We start from the raw sequence: 24,697 nt of genomic DNA, 5'->3' as shown, positions 1-24,697 counted from the left end.
ATGGACGGAGTGCAGCCATAGACTTAGAAGTTTGTTCTATGGGTTATGAGCATTTATGGTGGATTATAGCCTACATTGTTTATATTTTTCTTTAAATGGACACTATGTAGTTTTGGAGAAGAAATTAGAACTCAGAATAATATTCACAATATTAATGAGGTCAATCAGAAACATTTTGTAAACTGACTAAACAAGCTGTTCTTAGAGGAAAATAAGGTCCCAAAACACTGTTTGAAGGTTGCAGGGTCCGCCACATGGAAACAAAATAAAACAGTATGAAACAGTAGTGTCCTTTAAGGTCAGTTTATTCAGTCACATAAACAATGTGAGTTTTTTTTATTTAGTTTGTTTAGGCAGAAATATAATCAGTGAGTGAAGATCCTTCTCTTCTGATTAAAATGTCTTCCCCAAAACTACTGCACAGAGTGAGAATCTGCCAAATGAGCAGTGTCAGCTTGACTAATCATTACATATGTTGAATGTAAGTATGAATATGTACATTAGCCCACTGAAAGTCAGAGACTTGGGAGCTTGGACTTAGATCCCAGGACAAGCTTTGTAAATACAAATGGAGGCAATGGATCAGCTTTCACTGAAACTACAATTGTTGGCTGATGGATGACTGAATGAAAATAGCAGTTGCTTGTGGCTGAGAGATGCCCGGGCGTACCTGAAATGTGTCTCACCTGCATTTCTCTGGATGCTCCTCTCGCTTGTTGTTGAACTCCAAGGAGATCTTGGCATCCAGGCCAATGCCAAAATAGTTGTTCATCACACACTTCTCCATGTAGCCCTCTCTGGATGGAAAAACAGCCACACATCGAACAAACAGTTAAACTCACACATAAATAATCACAGATAAATATATCAAGGACAAATAGAAGGCCAGATATGGATATACATTTGTGCGGTGATGGCGAGAAGGATGAGAAGACATAGTAGAACCCGACAGATATTCTAACGGAATGGTAACAATGGGAGGAGGCGCACTAAGAGTGATGGCTCTTACAGGGAGTCGAGGTCGGGGTCAATGAAGGGTGTGGCACCGAAGGGGTCAATGTTAGCCAGCAGCATCTTGCTAATGATGGAGCTGCCAGCGATAGAGGCAGCCAGACCTGCCCGCAAGCCTGCACGTGCACACACAAACAGACACACACACACACACACACACATACAAACAAACACACACACAGACATCTGTCACATGTGCTGAAGTTGAAATGTCCAAGTGATCCTGTTCTTGTCTGTTTAGTTAAGGTCAGGTGAAGGAGTAGAAGTTATATGCATGTTTTGAAATATATAATGTGTTGTCTTGTGTGTGTTTACCAGGACAGATGATGCGTGTGTTGAGCACAGGGAGGTTCTCCTTGCTGGTGGTGAAGGGGGTGATGGTGAAGGAGCCACAGGACTGGGTGCTGCGGCTCACCCTCCTCTCCGTCGGCGAACAGGGACTCTTAGCAGCTGCACACACAGAGAGGAGAAGTCATTCACAGAGTGTCATGGTTTTGTTCCGCTCAAATCTTAGCTACACATTCCTGGCACATGCGATGATGGGGAGACATCACTTTTTTTTAATGTGATACCTAGGGATGTAACGATACACTCAGCTCACGATTCGATACGGTTCACGATTTTTTGTTCACGATACGATTTTCTCACGATTTTATTTTATTTTTTATCAAAATGAGCTACAGACAAATTATGACCAAATAAAATGATCTTTTATTCTTAGGAGAAAAAAAATCTTAGAGGTGCTTTCTTTACAGGAACTCTGTAAAACAGTTTGTGTCCTCTTATAAAAAGTGCAACTTAAATGGTCACCTTAAACAACAAAATATGAAAAATATATCCTTTCTTCTCACAAGTAAACAATCTCACAAGTAAACTGGTGTAATTCAGTATCTCCAAAAACAAAAGAATATAAAATCTTGACCAAAAAAAGAGGTCCTTTCTTTACAGAATTATTACACACTATTTTTGTGTCTTATAAAAAAGTGCAACTGAAGTAATTATTAACTTAAATAACAAAGAAAAACTGGATTTTTAAAAACAAATCCACATCAAAATAATATCAAAACATAAAATCTCTTCAAATAAAGTAAGACTGGCTTGTGTAGCTTGAAACTTTCAGGTTTCTCTTGAGGAAAATCAACATGTCAACATTCTAAATATAATGTTATATATATATATAAATATATATATAGATAGATATAGATATATATACATATATATATATATATATATATATATATATATATGGGTAATAGGTGTAACGTTACTTTGTTTCTCACCGTGGTGGCGGTTAATATGCTGCTGCATGTTGCTCGTGTTGCCGGTATATGTTAGCAGTCTCTTGCAATATTTACATGCTGTTTTGGTTTTGTCTGTCCGTTTCTCACTGGTTGTATTTGTGTATATGGGGAATCCAAAATGCCGCCACAGGTGATTTAAAACCGCATCCTCAATTTCAAAGTTGTTGCCTACCGTCGCCATGTCTTCCCTCATTCTGTGCCCCGTACCTAAGTAGTGACGTGTGTCACGTGACTTGATTCGCGATTCATTTTTCCTGTCAACCGGCGCAAATCGTCACGCATTTTTACCGATTCTTAATCGCGTCACGATGCATCGTTACATCCCTAGTGATACCACCTTCTCATTCCACCAGAGGGCATTACAAAAATCAATCTAGCTGTCACGAACAGGTCAGGTTGTGAGGAAGACAAACAAATGTCTTCAAGTAAAAGCTATCTGAATTGACAAGAATTAGATCATGCTTTTACTCTGAAGGATTTGTTGGGTCCGTTTTGTTGTTTTGAATTAGACATTGGATTCACTGGTCTTGTCAAAATCATGAGGATTTAACATGTATTCTGGCTGACTGACATTCTGTAAAAAATATTTGTCTGACTTGAAATCTGCAACCTTAGTTAGGTAGTGTTGCACAGCCCTGAGCAAGTATAGCTTCATGCTGCCTCTCTTCTTTTTAGCTTTTGGTAGCTATGCATTTTTCCATGTTAATGCACAATGACCGCTTCTGAACATTGCGTGTTTGCCACATAGAAACTTTGCACACACTGACATCACGTGAATCCTCTATGGGCATATAAATACGTGCAGGATTTGCTGACATTTACTGACGGATTTGGCCAAACCACAAGAAACTGTCCCTACTGGTCAACATCCTCTGGTTGCTCAGTGTGTTCGATTTGCGTCCAGGTCAGGAAAAAGTAAGGAGGCATTATGAGGAAACAAGGAGAGGATACAAAGCAGAGGGTTTGACTGATACCTCCTAGTCTTCCACTGACTGGAAAATGTGTGGAAGGAAGGAAGCAGCCTCATGATCAACAGGAAGAACTTCTGCCCCTAAGACAATAACACATCCTGTGGCCAACGCGCACACACTCACCGAGGCACACAAGACATTTACACAGAGACGCAGACATGCATGTATGTCCACACACATTCAGACACATACGAAACAGACACGCAGGCTTCATCGCCGCCCTGCCAACACAGTTTGGACAGGTACAGTAATGTATTATTAAAGATGTTGACTGGTGTGTGTAGAGACTGAGGACAGAGAGATAATCAGCATAGTCTGGTGCAAGAGCTGGGATATCACAGGAGAGCACAGTCTCTCCATGCACTTTCACCACTAATCCTTGAGCTTATTTATGACAGGAAACATGATTTGCGTCAGCGGTACTTTTTTCCATTAGCTGTGTGTCTGGTTCTCTGTGGTTCAGGGAGTCCAATATCCACAAGGTGGCAACATTTAAATTCTGTGTGATATCATTGTTGCATCTATTTAGTTCCAAGTAGAATACACTTCTTTGACACCACAGAAACTTTTATTAATAGGAGAAGAATATTGGCTTTTATATCGTTGTCTATTCTCGTGTTTACCTGACTAATGGGAATACTGGAGCAATGTCTCATCTCTCAGTTCAAGAAAGGGAAGGAATGCATTTTAATCAAGTGAGTTACATTCTAGTTAGTCAAGGCCTCAAACACTAATTCAGAGTGTTGACAGATTTTTTAAATCACATTTTTAATCAGATTTTGACACAAATAATCTTTTTCCTACTCAATGATTGCAGGTAAGTATGAAAGTAAGTATGATTTTGTCCCACGCCATGGCAGATTTTAAGTAGGAATATGGTTATCTCTCTGTAAAAGCAAGGAATCTGTGTGTGTGTGTGTGTGTGTGTTCCTCAAATATCTCTGCAGATCAGGATCAGACTGACCTGAGAGTTTCAACATGGCTGCTGCTTGGTTGAAGGGTGCGCGAGTCGGATTTATTTGGACTACAATGATACTGTTAACAAATTATTTCATAAATGATTTAAAAATTCCACGAGCATTGTCCACTGGAGCCACCACAGTCACACGCACATCAGAGCCAATCACTGCACACTGTAGCCACATGTGCACCAGAGCCAATCACTGCACACCGTAGCCACATGTGCACCAGAGCCAATCACTGCAGAGCTCACTTCCACGACACACCTTAAGAGATTGGATTTATACCATCTAAACTGACTGTTGTGGATTAATGAGTCTAAACGAATCTGGACTGAATCTGTTCGGGTCTGAGGAGATCTGGAGACACGCAGACAACAAAGCGAAATCGGAATCTGTGGATGTTCGTGTGTAGCTAGCTGCTAGCCCAACCCCACGGCCCACCTCCCGAGTTGACGGACGCACTGGCGCAGCCAAAACTGGACTTATGGCAAATAATGTCCGCCACGCTTTTTCATGAACATTGCCGTCACGTTTGCTTTGTGTCTAATGCAGGAATAAATGGTACAAACAGGCTTTTGTCATGAAAGTGTCCAAGCAGCAAGTTTGGCTGTTGAGGAGCAGGAAGTTGTGGGAGGGACGCCGGCGGATGAATGACAGGCAACGATGCGTAGAGACAGTGATATTGAGAGTTGAGAGATTTGTGACATTTAGCGTGTTTGGAGTGTGTAGTTAGTGTGTTATGTAGTGTTTGGTGTAGTGTGTTTAGTGTGTAGTGGAGTTGGTTTTTTGTTTAATGAGTCAAAACAATGAGGAGATGATGAATGTGGAGCAGGCAGTGCAGCTCCTCATTCAGCTGGAAGGAGCTCAGGCAGACCTGAGCATTGCCTGCATTTAAATGTAAATAGTTACATATAACTTGGTAAATATTTAAAATGTATGCACATATTTAGCAAACAAATATTTATATTTGCATTATAAGTAACAAAAAACTGTTTGTTAAACATATTTGTGGTTTTCACAGTAAAAAAAAATGTAACTTTTTCTACTCTGATTTTATGTTTTTTTTGTGATTTTAGGTCCATTGTGTTAATACAGTATGTCAAAATAAAAAAAAATAACTGTACAGTCACACATGTGAGGTTGTGCTGAAAATAATGACACCAAGTAAATAGTTTTTAAGGTGAAATATAATGGCAAAATCAAAAATAATCAAAAAGGCCAATGATACCCTGGAATATCGGATTTCACAACAAACCTAAATATCCCTGATGTCCCACCTTCAAACACAGCCTCATTTGGCCATCCATGAAAAAGCTACTTAACCTCCCACTTTTCTATAGGAATACATACGTCCTACTTCCTGACATCAGAATTTGGGACTTTCACGCAAGATAGCTTGACACATTTTGACACAAAGAAATTTAAAGATTGATTTTTAAATGAGATCATTTATGAATAGATTATAAAGATAAGATCCATCAGGATCCATAAGGATAGATCCATCCAAAAATGAAAACTCGTCTACTCATTGCCATGAGAAGTGCAACCCAGAGTAAAAATTTACTGCTCAAAGCTCCTTTATGGCTATGGAGCCGTAAAGGAGCTCAGTGAGAGTTCTCATTCCAGTCTCGTTGTAGTCTTTTTTGGTCTCAAACATTTATCATTTGTTTCTCCTAAAATTCCTTAGGAGTGACTTGAGACTTTGCCACTTAAACCTTGCTCCTTTCCAGCACTGGGGAGACATTCTGAAACACAGAGCTTGATGAGATCTCCTTTGAAACTTACAGCGAGCCCAAGTTGAGATTTTCTGCACCTGTTTCTCAGGAGAAACAATTGAGAAACAGGAGAAATCAGCCACAGCCTCACTTTGGTCTCACATAGATCTCATAGTTGTCTAGGAGAAATGAATGAGACACTACTGAGATCTCTTTTCCAATTTTCGTTTCCTCTGGGAAGTCAGGTGAAGTTTGGTTGTCCAACAAAACAACAAAACACGTTCCCAACTAGATGCTTCTATAAATGCAATGGTGAGTCAGCTAACTGCACGCCCCATTGTTAACTCAGCACATAAATGTTTCTTATGTTAAGTCAATGCACTGAACATTCATCTGTGTCAACAGATTTGCTAGCGAGCCATGGTGGCCCAGCGTCGCTGGAAGCCAGTTTTCCTCTTGAAATATTTTGCAGTTTGCAATAGAAATCTAATGCTATAGCACTGGCTGGGTTAATGTGTTAGTTAACACCAGTCCAGTGGCTTCAAAGCTTGTGAGTCAAACATGCAAAGCTTGACAATATAACTTGTCCGGGATAAGTAAACGTTAACTGTTGTTCGAGTGAAAAATATGGGAAAACTGTGTCTAAATGCACATCCGCTGTAATGTTTATAGCCTGATCAAACTGCACTTTTCATTGACTAAAACTAGACTCGACTTAAACTGTGAAGGGTAAGAATAACTCAAATGTGACCAAAATGAAGAAGCACTTCCATCTACAGACAAAGACGAACACTGAATCAAACACAGTGTCCCTGAATAGACAGTCACTGGGCTGGCAAAGTGGAAGACTCAGAAATCCAACAGGCAAAGCTGGACAATTGAAGTGTTTTGGAAATGGCCCAGGATGGAAATGCATCAGGGCCATGGAGGTAGAGGGGTTGCCTGCAGGTCACACGTCATAGATTTGCAATGGGACCAGGCCAGACAGGTCGGAGATATAAAACAGGGTCCAAGCAGCAGAAGCAGAAGCACTTACATGGTACTGCTTCCAGTTCCTTGGTATCCTCATCCTTCTCACTGTCTCTGTTCTCCTCCTCGCTGTCCTTTCTGAACTCCAGGGGAGAGGGCAGCTCAGTTTCCTCTGTATGGGCGTTCTGCTCATCAACCACTAAACAGGAAACACAGGAGGCATAAAGACAATGCCACAGTGTATGCTCTGCATTTCCTCACCAGTTATGTTGTGATAAAATATGGTGATAACTCAACAACTGAGATGATTGTAAGGCAGATAATCATCTGGATTAACAAAAGCAGTGTTGATTTCTGCCTCAGCAAAAACCTGCTTCTTACACTATCTCCAAACAAGATCTTAAAACAAATGCTTGTCTGAAATGAGCAGTTTCCTTCACAGAAAACACTGTGTGAAGTGGATTACGGTGGGTTCTCCCTCCTTAACTCTGCGTGTGTTACCTCTCTCAGCCTGTTCTATGATCTGTCGCACAGCTTTCTTCAGACTGTTGGCCCTGAGCATAAGCTGCTCCCTGCTTTTGAACAGCTGGTGTCCTTTCTCTGTCTCCTCCTCCTCCAGCTTCTCCTTCAGCTCCGTCAGGCTCTCCTCGCTGGCCTCCTCCTCTTCCTCCTCCTCCTGCTCCTCCTCCACAATGGGAGGTGTGGAGTGGGGATGTTGAGGTAGAGCCTGGCACTCCGTGTTGAGGGTCTGGAGGAGGGAGTCCAGTTTCTCGTTCAGGATGGCACACTGTGGGCACAGAGGAGAGGAGACGAACAAAGGCTAGACAGAGTGCTGTGGCAGCAGTCAGAGCATGGCGAGAAAAGCAGAAACTTAGGGAAACACAGGGAGTTGCCTCACAGCACAGGTGGATGACGGATGTTAACTGCATTGTTTCTGAGGCTTACTTTCAGAGACATTGTGTCACACTCCTCAGCGTTCTCTGCACTCTTTTCATAGGCTTTCCCCACTTTGGCAACAAAATCCTTGACCGTTTCGCACAGGATCCTAAGAAACAGGACGAAGACTTCAGTGTTTCGTGAATTATATGACAAAGAAAAGATGAGGTCGATCAGAGCTTGTGTTGCTAGTGTACAGAACAGGCAGATGGTCTACAGATTTTTTTTTGGTCCTCTCTCATCAATAATTCTGCAGTTTCATTATTTATCTTATCTTATATCAGCATTAACTGTTTACAGGACAACTTAGAGCACAGTATCACCTATAAGCATTCCAACATGATGGCTTTACCTACAAGTGAATAATGATAATTACAATCACCAGAGGTAGAGATGGCAATTTCTGAAGAAAGTGCAGTGTGAATGGGAAAACTGCGTAAAAGCAGAAAAATGCAAAAAGCATTAATGGCTTTAAAGACTAAACTTAATTGCTGGTTTGTTTCAAGTAGCAACTGAAGGAGTTTGAAAAATGGCTTTCAGCATTTAAACCAAGAGTGATAAAATTAAACATTTTAATAACAATAATGATAATAAAATAATCAGAATAAATAATCAGAAGAAGAAGAATTTGTATATGAATGGAATATGGAGTGGGAATGACCGTGAATAAAGTACACATTAAAATATGAGTCTTGTGTATTTGCGATAGTGTCAGTGTCAGCGATAAAACAGGGTTACTGAAATCTGTTTCACGCTGGTTATTTTCTGTTGATTTTAGTCAGACTGTCTGATGTCATGCTGCTGGTAAAAACACTTACTTGGCAGAGGAGATGACCACAGAGTGCTGCTCAGAGTTAAGGATCTTAGTGAGGTGAGCAGCAACTGAGTCTTCATAAGCTGAAATGTGAAACTGGACAGAAAACACACACAAAAACAATGTCAGGAGTACGCATGATATTTGTTAGTGTGTAGAAAACATTACAAAGCACTACAGTTGAAAGCAGATTGCTCTCATCAGTACTTGAAACGTACACAATTTCAGTGTAATATATTGCCTGGTATATTGAATAGCCCTTTGTTTGGTTTTGAACCTAAACTAAGTTGAATTTGAATCCAAAATGCTTACTTCCTGTTTCCTGCATGTGCTCAACAACCTCCCACTCACGTCTTTGTGTCTGGAAGCCCTGCTGGGTTTGATTGTGTCTACTGATGCGTGTGAATATCTGTCAACTCCTGTGAGTACCTGGCAGTTGTCAGCTCCCTCAGGCGTGGTGGGGCAGCTGTGTTTGGGTGGGATCTTAATCTCATAGGTCATGATGCTCCAGCGGTCCAGCATCTTGGTGCTTGCTCTCTCCAACTTCTCCAGGATCTGTGGCAGCTGTGTGTCGTCATCACACGATGGGCCCCAGCCCAGGACGCGTGCCAGATCATTGCCCGTGCCTAAGGGCAACACCCCCAGCTGGCACTGAGACACATGCAGAGGGTTTATTTGGCATGAGGGAATGCCTTCGGTACTCAAAATGAGGTCTGTGTGTATGTGTGTGCGTGCGTGCCCGAGTGTGTACAATGACTGTATGTCTCTTTGTAAGCTGGCCAGGAGCAAAGGCAAAGAGCTCAACTGGCACATTGACCAAGGACACATTTGACAGTTTCTTTCTACTTGTGCTTACTCTACTCGGGCATCTTTTTCATTACCTACCTAATATGTTTGTGACAGAAAACATGTGAGGTTGATGTAATACAGGATAATACAACAAACAACAAGCCTACTGGTAATATCAAAGGTTTAGCTCAATGCTGTTTTTATTAACATCACAATTTCATTACAGTACCTGTTTGTGAAGATTTAGTTTGTCAATCTCTGAGAGCACCCAGCCCACACTCCCATCACCTCCACACACCAGGATCCGGAAGTTGTCAAACTTCTGAAACAGGCGCAGACTGACAAAAATACACACATGCTTACAGTATGCATTATTCTGTAGGATTAGATTACAACTACAGTAAATATTTTATATATTTATGGATGTTTTATGTGTCTATATCCATATACATAAGAATTCTTGGCACTATTTCAGTTTGTGTCCTCACCCAAGGTGAGGCCCACCGTTGACCAGGTCAAAGACTTGAGCCGGATTGAGAAGCTGCTTAAAGCGTCGCAGGAATTTCACTCCCTGGTTGTCACCACTTTTCGAGTTGACAAACACGAGGAGGGGACTAGCACACGATGGGGGACAGGTGGCCTTCCAGAAGCCTGAGGAGAAATGGCAACAGAGAGGGTGAAAGTGAGTATCTGTTGAATGCTCTGTGCACTACAAACTACATTTCATCACTGAATAAAATCAAACTCTTGTGTGTTCAGCCTCTTTCTTTGTAGTTAGCGAGGTAGCTTCAGGGTTTAACCCTGTTTTTTTAGGGCTACAATAGTTGTTCATTTGTTATTGGGCTACATTGCCACAATCATTTATGCCCCGGAACAGATTATGTTCGCGATAACAGATCAATACATATAAAAACACCGCCATCCGGCCAATCAAATCTCTGGAAAAAGGCATCATTAATTATAGGAAAATCCCATGAAGCTCGATGAGAGCTGCACTCCAGTGCAGGATGGCCTCATCCTATCCTCACTCATTTTTGTCAGCTGTAAGCAATGTAAAAGCAATTTTATTGTGCTTGTTTATACTGATTATCTTACAACTCAGACTGAAACACAAACCCCTTGTACTTCTTATCATTCATTTTTTTAGTAGCCCCAAAGTCCGGTCGACAACCGCAGGGTAAGAATCCTGTACATTACACGTCTGACGGTGGGTATTGTTTGCCATACAGATTTTGACATTTGTGATTTGTGATACTGGGCTGTATACATAAAACTGACTCTTGACTAGCATGAATTCATGCATTAACACGGTAACCGGGGTGCAGCTTTAGCTAGATACAGAAAGTTCTGCGAAACGACTCTGTCAACGTGTAACGACCGCATCAGAGTTTCAGTGGAATAATTCATGGAAGGACAGCACATGCCAAAAACATGTGTCTTGCTTCGTAGTAGAGCACAAACACACATATATAAACACACATATACACACACATATATACTCATCTGTGAGAGGTAATGCAACAAGAGGTTTCTGTGCTCACAGCTTAATCTATACACCGTCACTGTGTTGACAGCTTCATGCATCTGTGTCTGCTGTCTTCTGCTGGCACTCCCTCTTTCCCTGTCCCTCACTTGCATCCTCCTCCACTTTTTACCTTCTGCTCTTTAATCTCTCAGTCAACCCTCTTCATTTTTTTCCTTTCTGTGTCTCTTTCTCTCTCTCTCTCTCTCTCTCTCTCTGATCTTGTCGGTAGAGGACGGATTTGAGGGAGGGTGAGTGGAGGAGAAGGAGGAGGAAGGGAGGGGAGGGGGAGTCACAAAGCACCAGCACGTGTTACAGTCCACCCCTCAGCCAGTTCTAACTCCTGGAACGTGATGAGAGAGAGAGAGAGAGAGAGAGAGAGAGAGAGAGAGAGAGAGAGAGAGAGAGAGAGAGAGAGAGAGCGAGAGAGAGTGAGAGAGAGAGAGAGTTAGAGTGAGAGTGTGAGAGAGAGAGAGAGAGAGAGTGAGAGAGAGAGAGTTAGAGTGAGAGTGAGAGAGAGCGAGCAAGAGAGAGAGAGTGAGAGAGAGAGAGAGAGAGCAAGAGAGAGAGAATGAGAGAGAGAGAGAGAGAGAGAGCAAGAGAGAGAGTGAGAGCAAGAGTGAGAGAGAGGGAGAGAGAGAGAGCAAGAGAGAGAGAGAGTGAGAGAGAGAGAGAGAGAAATAGAAATAGGTCTTTTTTTATTCTACCTTTTTTGCTGTTTCTTTCTGCCTTCTCCTCCCTTTACGTGGATCCCTCACCATCCCTTTCTCTGCCTCTCTTTTATCCTTCTACCAATTAGCTGATGCCAGTTTGGGGTTTTTGACAGACTCAGTGGTCTGTATGTGTGTGTGTGTGTGTGTGTGTGTGTGTGTGTGTGTGTGTGTGTGTGCATGAGACCCAGCCATTGGATTCTGCATCAGTAATCCAATCACACATGCTTATCTGTGTCTGTCTCACAGGTGCTGATCTCCATCTACAATGGGTTTAATGTGGGCTCTGGCAAGCACACGCAGGCAGGCACGCACACACACACACACTCACACATGCACGCACGCACGCACGCACGCACGCACGCACGCACACACACACACACACACACACACACACACACACACACACACACACACACACACACACACACACAGGCAGTCGTCATCAGATATGAACAAAAACCCCAGACACTATGTGAAGCAGGGAGCTGAAGTGAGCCTCAGCTTGCTTTGAAGCCATTTGCAGAACTCCTCTTCTTCTGCGGTGTCTGTGTGCTTGTGCTTTTATGAGCTGTGACCATGTGTGTCCACAGCAAGTTGGGAAAGATTCCAATTATTCTAATTCTTCTAACACACACATCTGGTCTCTATTTTAAGCCATCTGAAAGGGGTGTGTCGACCTGTCACACACGGCTATTTTTTACCACAGTTTACTGAAACACTTTTATGACCAGCAGAGTCGGAAGGAGAATTGATGTGTGTGCGCGCGCGCGTTTGTGCATGTTAATTACTGCACACTCTAGCTCCTCCCTCCTGCCATCATCCCTCCATGTGACAGAGCAGAAGGTCAAAGAGCAGACTTAAGCCCACCAAACAAAACCTCATTTATTCATCACGACATGTAACGATTGCTCATAGGTGCCGTTTGGCATCAACCTTTGACCGTTTGAGTGAGTCAGCGTGATTGCACTGTGTGTGTGTGTGTGAGTGTGTGAGTGTGTGTCTGTGTGTGGTGCCTACCATCTGAGTCAATGCTGTTGAGCGCCGTAGGGGGGATGATGGAGACTTTGCACTGACCTAGAGGACACTTGCGGGGGTACAGGTCCATACAGGCTGTGTGCACCTTGAAAAACAACACAATACAATGTAAACGTTCATGGATGATTTAATCTTTCTCTCATACAGCTACGATGACATACATTTCCTTTTGGTTGTGTTACTTTCAAAGAGAGACACTGACAGACGATTTAACATGTTGTCAGCCTTACAGATGACTGCTTCATTGTCATCGGTTGTGACCTGAAGGTGATGGGGTATGTTTAGCTTTTCATGCTATATGGGTCAGGCCCGGAGTGTTGACCAGCATGTACATAACCTGGTTTGCTCCTGTTTCTACATGCTGAGAAATATTGCTAAACTCAGTCCAATTCTGGCAAGAGCTCAGTTGTAGATGATGTATTTATTTCCTCTCATTTTGATTACTTCGATTACTTCACCTGCAAGACTTCCATAAACCAATTAAAAGTGGTCTAAAATGATGCTGCTTAACTTCTGTTGCCAAGATTCTGCCAAAAGGTCGTATGCTATACCAATCCTTGAGTCTTTACACTAGCTGCCCATCAAATTCAGAATTCAAGATCTTTGAAATCCAATTTTGAGCCTTGCATGGCCAGGATCCCACCTACTTTAAAGAGCTCCTGCAGCCACATTTTAGCCCATGTGCATTTGTTGATTTGTCAGCAGAATTACACTACAACTACACAATGGATTACCAAAAAAACTTGGATGGAGGATCAGAGTAGACCCAGACGGGTGGCTCTGCATAAAGGGACAGATGCTGGAATATTTCTTACTGGCTTTAACATTGTTTTCCTACATTTCTGTTGCTTTCTCAGGGGATGATGGATGGATCTGGGTGTAAAAAATCAGTTCATTTTTTTAGGGCCTGTTGCTTTAAATCCACTGCTTGTCTGGGTCACACACCTATTTCCTTCTCTCAAAGAGAGCTGGCTGATCACCTTTATCTACAGTGTGAAAACTATTAAAAATGCCAATGTAATTCAACAGGTGCAAGCAGCTATAAGCGTTTATAATTTGTCCATATGTGACAGATGTCTTACCATAGCTTTGCACCAGAGGCAGCGCCAGTCCTGCAGTCTCAGCACACTGCCACACGTCTTATCACACACGGCACACTTGGCACTGACCGGCAGGTTGCCTTCCAACCACTGGTGAGGCATGGCAATCTGTAGTTTGAAAACACGCAGAATTTAAGAAATGGGAAATACCCCACGTTGTCTACTATAATTTCTTCTCACTTGTAAGAATTGCCACTGATTCCAAATATTTTCTTCTTATGGACAACCTATACAAGTCAATGCATCAGGATCTTCTCCGAACGTTCTGCGTGAAAAGTCTGCATTGCTTTTTTTGCTCATCACAGATAACATAGATGACAAATTCCTAAAGGTATAATATGTTATTGGTATCAGTTGAACGAGGTTCTGATAATGTCTGATGGCTCAGAGTGTTGGATGAGGTCGGGATATGATACAGCGAGTGCAAAAGTAGCTATTTTCTCCATCGATCATATGAGGCTTCTCAACTGGAGTTATTGACTTTTGGTGTGACATTTTCCCCTTGGATGACCAACAATAATAATAATAACAACAATAATAATAATAATAATAAAAATAATTTTTTTCATTACATTTTTTCAGCTGGAAACATTGGGTGGGCCAAATTCACCCTATTGGCAGACCAACTTTGGCCTGCAGACCCACTTTGAACAGCCCTAGGCAACTGACTTTTTCCCTCTCCCCAAAGTATCATCATTACAGAATATGTCAATCTCTAAAATAAAAATAAAAAAAACCCTAATGTATTACGAAACATGAATGCCTTTCAGTTAAGACTTGATGAATGAATAAAAGTTGAGACACAAACTTACCCCATCCTCATCCTCAATAATATCCTTCCCTATAGAAGCCAGGGTGGTCCATTTACAGTTGTTAGTGGCTCTGACAGCACAGCGTTTATGGGCTTTGAATTTGCACACTGAAAAAGCAATGAACACAAAAATCAGTCTAATGATTATTTCTACGTTAAACAGCAGTTGACATTACTCAGAAGAGAAAGATCTTCACTGACTGAATAAAGACTGTATAAAGAACTGACCTTAAAAGACAACACAATTTCATATTGCATACTGTTATACTTTGTTTAGATGTGGCGAACCTGCCACCTTTCTAGCCTAAACAGTGTTGAGGGACCTTATTTTCCTCTAAGAACAGCTTGTTTATTCACTTATAGAACAAATAATATTTCTGAGTTTGAATTATTACCTCATTAATGTTGTAAATACTAAAATTCTGAGTTTGAATTTAATCTCCAAAACTACACAAAAAAAGAATAAAACTTGAAACATAGTAAATAGCAATGATAAAATTGTGTTTATAAATTAATTTCTGATGGTGTGAAGGGAGTGACATTTAGTTGTGGCATTATCCGAGATAATATTACAAGTCAGTTTATAAAGTTTCCAGACTAATGATAAATAACATGAAAATTGTCATAGATTTCTGCAGATTCTTTTTTGTGAAACATGGGACACTTATAAATGACCCACGAACAGGCACACAAAGTACAGTGCTCTAATGGATCAGGCTCTAATGAGATGTCAGTGGGTGTAATTGCTAACCTCCGTAAGCCTGTTCTGCACTTAGATATCTGACAGACAGAAGCAAAGCGTGAGGAATTAGCTCCACTCAATCCATTTATCTGTAACCAGCACCAGGAAGTCTAAGGAAGACCTAAACCGTGAACAGGCTGATCCAGCTCCACATTCAAAGCTAACCTGCTGTATGGTTTGGATTACTGTCTTAAAACCAGTGACGTACAGCCTCTGGGGCTCATAATACATGTATATGTGTGTGTTTCTGTAGTAGCGTTCAGTCACTTTGCTCTGTGCAAATGCCTGTTACATGGCATCAGTCTACCTTTAATCCTCAGTAGCTCATCCCAGTGCCTAAACACCTCAGCAGAGCAAGCAAATAAGGTCCAAGCAGACCACGTGGTCAATACTGAATGTTTCTCCTTCCACTCATTCATCAACACCACTCAGCATCCTTTATAATGACTGACTGACGAGAGGCCAGAGGTATTACAAGCATTTATCAGCCCTTGGTTCGTTTTAGCTTGCCTACACCTGCCATTCGCCCTGTACACGCGGTGGCAGTTTTGACCTCACTGCAGTTTACAATAATGTTTGAGCAGATTAGAAGAGGTATTCACACATTTCTAAAACACTGAATGGTATCCGCAAAAAAATAACAAGGTTTTCTTAAAAATATATACAAGTTTGAAAAAAAAGAGTTTCTGTTTCCAGGTAATAAAGAGCAACTTATGACAGAAGTGCTGCCTAGTTAACCATTCATACGCCGGTCTTATGGAGTTACTACCCCGCTCACAGTTTTTTGAAGGAACATCAATATTGTCTTACTCACACTTGACCTAACAGCCTCTTAAGTTCATCGACAAGCATGTATTCTTTTGGTTTAATCCGGACAAAAACTGTAGAAAAAATAAATTGTGGGTTGCCTATTTTGGCTAGTTGCAGTGACTATATTGGTATCGTATTGGTAGGCAGATATTCCTTTTTAAAACTTTAAATCCTGTCCTGTCGTGTTCAAGCTAAGGCTCCCACAGTGCGTACAAGAAGCTAGCCATGGTAATACCAGGAGAAGCAGTTACACTACTCACACATTTGACTTTAATTGAGGTTGCTCCGAATAAGAAAATGTCAAGTAAATTTAGCATGAATGTTTCCTGCAAGGGTCGACAGATGGGGATAGCTCAACCCATTTCTTTCCATTAAGGATGAGACACTTTGCTTGCAGTCACCACACCCTTGCTCGCACACACACACACACACACACACACACACACACACACACACACACACACACACACACACACACACACTTTTGTCAGCAGACAGTCGACACAGATATACAAACTAACTCAAAGTCATATCCGGGAGCAACAATTGATATTTCAATCTAGCTTACCGCTAAAAGCTGTTAGAGAGCATTAGCAGAACATTAAGAGAATTTAGAGGACATGATACCACTGCCTGTTAATGGCCAGGGTACCCTGAGCATTCACAAACCAAACTGGAGGAAAACACTGTGTGAAGGCCTATGTGTGTTTGTGTGAGGGTGAAACAGAGACAGAAAGGCAGAAGAGTTTTGTGTATGTTTGTGGCTAGGTAGCACAAATCAATCCCCAGCGTCCATCCTGCACAGGAAATCGAAGGGAAATTTAGGCTGCGTTGATTGCTGTGAAACTGTTTGGCTGGCTACTCTCGACTTTTAATAGAGGCACTCTCTTCCATCTGTTTGTTCTCTCCCTCTTTCTCACATACTTTTTCCCATTGTCATGGCCCATCATCCCCTTATCACTGTCTCATATAGCTAGAACTCTGAGTCAGACATCAGTAGGTGCCTCTTTGATTGCAACACATCTGTACTCAGTGGGGACCTACAGCCTAATCTGAGTGCTGTATATCAAAACGAAATGTGAAAAAAAAAACACGCAAAACGTTTGTCACCTCCAACATATATTATGATTATCACCCTGGATGAAACGCAATTGCATATGCCTATTGATTGCTAAAGGCTTGTTTATGTGTGTAGCAACTAGTTCATGTGATCTCTTGTTTTCTAAACCTATTCAGATGCTGCTGTAATGACTTGGTCTACTATCTCTCTGTGTCTTTTATTTTGCCTTCTGCTCTGGATATGAAAGGGTCCCATTGTAGAGAATAATAAGCACTGAGCGGAGAGGCTCTTACCGGCTTCACATGTACACACTAAACCAGCACACATGTACTGTGTGCACATTCGCACACGGATGGGTGAAGACACTCACAGGGGAACACTCACAAAATCAGAACGAGAGGATATGCAGATGGTGATCATTAAGGTCTGCTGCCCGTCACTGACATCCTATACCAGCTAAACGAAAGCAGAAAACAGTGCAAGCCTCCCATGTCGACCCGCTTCCCCCTTAACACCTCACTCCACTGTTCTTTCACAGATAAGGCGAGAAGATGTAGCGTCATTCACAGGATCCATTAATAGTTCTTTTTTTTTAATTTATTTATTTTTTTCTGTCGTGGGCACATGGAGAGAGGTGAAATGCTAAAATAATATTCAAATAGCTTGAGTCAATGCTTACATAACACACAGCGTGACATAAATGCATATGGATACACACTGACATATATTCCTTAGTCTGTGCAGTGCTAATGGAAGTTCACCACTAGGACCCAAAGCATTTGACTCCGGTATTAACAATCTGCTCCACTTGGACAGACAGGCAAGAATTTTCTCACTTCAATGACTCACAAGTCCTTATGCAACACAGTCATATACATTCCCAAAGAGCATATAGTGCTGCCAACTCCCAGGCTGTACCAAATGACTTGCTGCAATGCTACAGTATGTCTGATGTTTAAACAGCGAGTAGGAGGTCCCTCTCTGAGCCAGTAATGAGGTATGGAAATGAGCGAGAGCTGCTCCGAAAGGCCGTGGATGGAAAGGGTGTTATGTAAGAAAACACGGTCCGTATACTTGTACAAACACAAATTAGCAACTTGGCATTCGTGTGTTGGCGACAGAATGTGTAGTGTTATCGAGTGCTACCTACCTTCACAGGAGAGGCCGTGTGACGTGACCCCGGACAAGCTATCTTTGCAGACGTTGCAAAAGGTGGGCCGTGCATGGGAGCAGGCGTACCAGTTGTGCATCCCTGAGAAATGTTCCACATTAAACTGTGCTGTCTGACAAAGGAAAGGTTAAAACAGGTTGGCAGCACTGGGATAACAGTCACAGAAAAGCAAGAATGAAATATAAGATTTGACAAATGAATGACTACATATCACTTTAACTGACTGTTTTCATTCTGTTTGCAAGGAACTCAGTTTCTTCAAGTTGCAATTTGTAAGAAATGGCTGGTAATTCTACAGTAACTCCAAAGAGAACTTACTTACTTTACTAGACTTGTTACTCTTTGCTATAGCTTTCTTTGGCTATAGCAACTAGCTCCCTTTAGCAAGCAGCTCAGTTACCCAGGGCTTATTGGACAGCCTCCACCACCACCTCAGATGACATGAGGAGTCAACCAACCTCAGCTGCTTCTCAGTCAACAAAGCTGGCCACCAGGCTGGGACTTAAACTGATCTGAGATCTACAGATGCAAGTTTCAAGACTACTGAATACTCCAGTAGATACGTATCTCTGCAACACAGTTCACAGTCTGTTGATAATGTAAGTTCATTTTTTTTTTTGGCGTTTTAAGCTAAAATTCTGGCCGCATCACACAAATTGCTCCTTTAACATGAAAAATAAAGGTATAGAGAAAAGATGATGCAAAACATTTGTCCACCTGTTTCTAGCATTATACACTACCAACACCTTTTGATATTAAGTTTATTGATTCTTTGGGTATTAGCTTGCCATGATAAAAATTCTTTCCCCCTGAGGTCAGGTGTTCCTGCTCTAAAGGACTCTCATGAGGATACCTGGGAAACTGAGACAGCAGGACGAATCAGGACTCTACTAGCTGACAGTCATTAGTGCGTGCTGCTCTGTAAAAATGACACCTGGTCAAGTAAATTTTCTGTACACATTAGTGTGTGGAGGGAGCTCACTGTGGGGCACAAACTAGCGCGAGTACTGTACACGTGTGGGCGTTGCGTCTGCAGCGGTTGGCGTAGCCCTGGATCCAGTTTGTGTTCCATAAGTACGATTCTAACAGGTGCTAATGAAATTGGGATGCTCAGATTCTTACAGCACTAAATCCAAGAGCGCAGCAATTAAAAATACTGTTGTGTTGACATCCTGGCAGGGGTGAGTGCACATTCTTGTGCGCACATGTGTGTACCCAATGGTGTGTGAGTTCTGGGGGAGCTGCTGCATTGCAGTGCAGTAAAGAGGTGAGGGATGGGGTCTTATATAAGATTTCCCTCCCAAATCAAAGCCATTAAAATGCAGTACTGCTTTCTTCCTGCGTTCCCCCTCTCCCTGCGCTGGTGCAACCCATCACTCTCAACACAGAGCCCGCATTTATACTCTTTGTGCATCTTTCGCTGACAGCGGAATATTCTAAACAGGTACTAACGTTTTGATGAAGAAACCGATGACAGTTTTCTACATTTTTTCCAGAAACACCGTTTTGGATAACAAAGAGAAGCATTAAACTGAGTGTTGTTATAAGACACTGGACAGCAGACACAATCACTCCCTGTTTGCCAGTGAGTCATAAGGGGGTAAAAGACTCGGCTGCTGCGGAATCAGACAAGTGCTTTGTGACAGCCAGCATGTGACTTTTCTTGTGTGTTTAAATATCCATGTACAAAACATATAGTTTTAACACAGATTACACTGTGTGGGTGTGTGCGTGCGTGCGTGTGTGTGTGTGTGTGTGTGTGTGTGTGTGTGTGTCTTCTCTACTGTATCTCTAACTGCAGAGTTGGGCGACTGTGACTGCACATGTTCATCCACGCGTGTGCTTGTGTGTTGCAAACTTGTTCATTTCAACATGCAACTCTTATTCCCGTTCTGGGCTCATCGCTACTCTGTGTATACTTTTTTCTGAAATAACCAAAACACACTCACAGGGTACATTTACATTTACATTTACAGGTAGGAATATCAACAAAACAACAGGACACGCCTGAACACAGCTCGTATGGATCTGTCCATATGTTGATTAGGAAAAGGATTCTTACCTCGTAGTGCTCTCTGGATTGGACGGACTTCAGCGAACTGATCCAGTCCTCCATCTCTTTCCTGTTCTCGGCACAGAGGATGAGCCTGCGGAACGGAGTGATCACCTGGAGGGAGAGCGAGTGAGTGAGACTGATACTGAAGCTAAAAAGAAAGAGAAATGTTTTCGGTGCTTTCCTCCTCAGCCTCCGGCGCCACTGAGGAAAGACAGAGTGGTCCGCTCTGTCTTTAAGGGAGGAGAAGGATGAGAAGCCCCCTCCCTCTTTCTTTCTCTCTCTCTCTCTCTCTCTCTCTTTCTCATTAACTCTAGCTCACTCATCCTCTAACACCTTCTAGTAAGTCTTTTCCTTCGCTCCAGCGTTTTTTCCTCTCAGCCCTCTCTTTCTCTCGCTCTTAGCTCTTCATGTTGCTTTGAGGCAGATATATGCTGACAAGCGAAGCGCCTCAGTAAAGGCTAAGAGCTTCTCTCCCCCACTGCAACCCCCCCCCCCCCCGTCCTCTCTCTGTGTGTGAGTGTGTATGTGTGTTTAAAGCATAGTCTCCCGGTAGATAACCCTACAGACATACAGCACCCTTTCAACACCCCATCACTTATTGATGCTCCCTCATCTCTTCTTTCCCCCCATCTCTGTCCCTCTTACTGTGTCCTTATGTTATGCTGTTCAGAGACAGAGGCGTGAGGCACACACACACACACACGCACACACGCACACACACACACACACACACACACACACACACTCCTACGCACTGTGGGCAATATCACACTAATAAATATTCATGTACTAGCAAGCAGTAATGCTGATGTTTATTTCCCTTCTTGAGGAATGCCATTTATGATTAATTATAGTCTTAAACAGGTTATCAAACACAGACATCCTCTTTTCAATGTCCTTTGTATTTGAAAAGTGAAGATTGACACAGCTTCTCGGTGTGGTATAATTCAAGTGGATTTTCTCATCAGACAACATGTCATTACTACTAAAATTGAAAAAACGTAACTGATTTTAATAAGGTTCAGGATATTTTTGGAAAACACCAAATATGCGCTTTTGTCGATGAGTCAAGCTTGGCGTCACTGCAACGTTTAGATTTTGTGGGGTTTTCCGAAACCACTAATGTGGTCAGCTGAAGCCCAGCTAATTCAGATCTGATGCAGGCCTGTTAAATATCCGGGAAGTGCGAAAAGCAACAGAGTTCTGAACTTATGTGTGAATTTGGCAAACTTGTTCATATCTGTTGTTATTTTCAGTCATACCTGTAACATTTAAAAATATACAGGTATGAACTATCCAAACATTTTTCCTGTGCTTATTATATGTACTGCGCTGCTCTGCTAGCACTTCTGATATACCCAGTAATGACATCTTGAACTAACTGCTAGTTTGGTGTTAACTGAAGCTGCCATTTTTTTTTAGTCAGGGGCCGAACGGGTAAACATTGATGAAAGTGTTGTTGTGAATGAGATATGAAAGCATCAAACATGAAAATTAGGTGAATTACACGTTATTTAAGTGGTGTGTTAACTAGTGTGTCCAGACATTGTGATTTGGTCTTTAGTATAAATAATAGTTAAAAAGTGTAATGTTATCAGCTCATCGATTAGATCAGTGATAGAATTAAAAAAAAAGACCCCATGGAGTCATAAAAAAAAAAAAATCTTTTTTTTTTCTTTTTGATTTTTGATCGTTTCGTGAACTTTTTTCAGTGAATTATAAGGTATCTCCCTTTACTGTGTACACTGTGAAATCTGACAATGTGACTTTTCTTAAAACAATTGAGGAAACCTGTTACTTCAAAAATGACCAAGTAAAGTAGATTCATCATTTTATCTTATTAATAAAGTTAGATTGGAAAGTCTACTTCACTTGGAATTTCTGAGGTAATCAGCTACCTGAGCATTTTTAGCTGTAATTAGTTGGCTGCTTCGGTTATATAACACTAGCCTGGACCTGTTGTGTTGGTACACACAGAAACATTTACTCAGGCAAAATGACAAAGGAAACTTCTACACTGCTGCTCTGTTGTCTGATATTGTAGAGCTTAACAGTGCAATATTCCTCACTGCTGTCACTGGAGTGTTTGCAGTATCTGAAATATTACCGAAGACAGACAAAGTCATTACACTGACTGCTTGTCTCTTGCGCTCACTGTTTCAAGTTGACGCCACATTTCTAATCAATTCTCCTATATCATGCGTCTCTAATACAAACAGCATCAGCTCAAAACATACAGAGCCTCAATGTGACCCTAAACATAGCCTTAACAACAGTGAGGACAGGGCCGTAGTAGGGTGATGGTAATAAATCCCCCATTTTTTAACAGCATGTAGCTATCACAGTACTTTACAAGATGAGGAATCGTTGAATTGGCATTTATTCTTATGAATGCAAATAACAAAAAAGACTTTAGGAGAACGTGATGGATTTCCCATTTTCTGCTCTGTGTATTGTCAGTATCGCTTCGTGCTGTACGCGGTTGGGTGTGTTTCTTATTCTCTTACATTGTGCTCATTGATTACTGCCGAGGCTGATTAGTCTGACCATCTCAGACCAACTATTTACTGGAAGTTGAAGCTATTCTGCTGATATGAGGTTCCCTTCATTCTTCAATTACACCCATTTTTGCAGTAATTGGATAAATGTATGACTGTGCAATCCACACACCCTGTAGACTAAACACACATCCACTGGTAAAAAGATGAAAATAAAAATGTATACATCCCTCCCTTATTCCGTCCACGGGCCTATTTAGGCCAGCAGCACCTGAGGCTTTTACAAGGTTACACATCACTGTGGGTTTACATGTGTGCATTGTGTGTAATGCACCCAAGTGTCAATTGTGTTGGGGTATTTAAGATCATTTTCTTTTTATTCTATTTGAAGGCTAACCATCGGGTTTGCAGACAAAGTCTTAGTAAAACAGATGACAAATCTACATTTTTAAGATAGTGTATATAATACAGGTTTCTAGTTGGGTTGGCTTTTGTCCTCTCAGCCCTTTCTATCATTTACAGTGTGTCCATTCATGCATTCATGTGTCAAAGAAACATGAAGCAGCAAGATATCAGTCATATTCAGAAGGAACCTGTGACATAAAGGGGCACCAGTGTCAGAGGTGCAAAAAGGCCAAGAGGAAGAAAGCGGCTTGACGACTGCAAGTCGAGAAAACGTGGCAAAACCTGGACGCAATGTCCCCCAGCACAAAACACAAACAGTATTTGATACCTCATCACAAATTCATGCGGCATAATCTTAGATGAGGAAGATCTACAGTATTTTAGCAGTTCTATCTATCTGATTTTCAGCAGGATTTCACAAAACCTACAGAACTGATTTCCCCACGACCTGGGTGAAGGATGCGTTCACTAATTTCTCAGGGAATGATGCACAGATTGTGCTGAAAAAATACAAAATCCAAATCAGCGGATATAGATGTGTTTTATTTGATATTGCTTTAGGCTTGTTTGAATCAAAGTGAAATCTGTTTTTTTGTCATATACTGTTAAACAGCAGCACAATGTGACAGCTGATGTGATGTAAATTGTTAAAAAAGGCATTTTTCATTCAGCTTGACTTCAACATTGTTGCTATTCTTATCAACATTGTATTCTTCCACACACTACTGAGATGACGACTGCATCTGCATTGTTTTGTTGCTCTAGTGGTTGCCTGTTACAGATCTAGTGACCTTAAATTATGATTAAGAGTTATAGGTGGTTTCAAGTTCAGAGTGATACAGTGCTATCAAGTTTGATATTGGATTTGGCTAAATTGAATGAAAGGGGACTGTTGGGCCTTGGCTGAGGTATACGCTCTACAGGGTGCCATTGTAGTTTGATATTAAATCTTTTTTTTTTTACTCAATGAAGTTCTTACTATCGTAGACCTTGGACAAAAATCTGGTTTCGTCTGAGTACTGAACAGCAAATCCAAGAAAAAAGGACTCAATAAAATAACGTCATCTCTCTGTTTAATATGCTTGTTTGTTCTTATTGTCCTTTCCTTGACATCCATTTATACTTTAAGCTAACTACATAAGCATTCTTCCTCTTTTCAACTCCCAAATTGATATACCAGAGAGAGATTTACCGCAGACCTTGAGTGTTTACATGTAACTCCCAAACAATCAGCCGTTTACAATCCTTCCACATGTGCGACAAGAGTAAATCTGTTCTACCCCCTTTTTCCCTCTTCTTTTGCCTT

At 41.6% G+C, this 24,697-nt stretch overlaps 1 protein-coding gene across 8 annotated transcripts in view; it reads right to left on the bottom strand.

Moving 5' to 3' along the window:
- The window catches only part of dgkh (diacylglycerol kinase, eta), a 67,591-nt gene that overhangs the window by 20,104 nt on the left and 22,790 nt on the right, over positions 1-24,697 (bottom strand). For all 8 annotated transcript variants that reach the window (XM_037110057.1, XM_037110053.1, XM_037110055.1 and 5 more), the window contains 15 exons: positions 20,495-20,599; positions 18,412-18,544; positions 14,651-14,757; positions 13,821-13,946; positions 12,721-12,823; positions 9,957-10,119; positions 9,698-9,806; positions 9,109-9,330; positions 8,684-8,775; positions 7,875-7,974; positions 7,431-7,716; positions 6,997-7,128; positions 1,327-1,461; positions 1,010-1,127; positions 687-797 (listed from right to left, as the gene is read on the bottom strand). In XM_037110057.1, coding sequence (XP_036965952.1) covers positions 687-797; positions 1,010-1,127; positions 1,327-1,461; positions 6,997-7,128; positions 7,431-7,716; positions 7,875-7,974; positions 8,684-8,775; positions 9,109-9,330; positions 9,698-9,806; positions 9,957-10,119; positions 12,721-12,823; positions 13,821-13,946; positions 14,651-14,757; positions 18,412-18,544; positions 20,495-20,599 — 2,042 coding nt within the window. The remainder of the gene's footprint in view (positions 1-686; positions 798-1,009; positions 1,128-1,326; positions 1,462-6,996; positions 7,129-7,430; positions 7,717-7,874; positions 7,975-8,683; positions 8,776-9,108; positions 9,331-9,697; positions 9,807-9,956; positions 10,120-12,720; positions 12,824-13,820; positions 13,947-14,650; positions 14,758-18,411; positions 18,545-20,494; positions 20,600-24,697) is intronic.

Source organism: Acanthopagrus latus, chromosome 9 (assembly GCF_904848185.1).
Source record: "Acanthopagrus latus isolate v.2019 chromosome 9, fAcaLat1.1, whole genome shotgun sequence".
Lineage (NCBI taxonomy): Eukaryota > Metazoa > Chordata > Actinopteri > Spariformes > Sparidae > Acanthopagrus > Acanthopagrus latus.
This window is presented reverse-complemented; position numbering and strand designations above follow the sequence as displayed.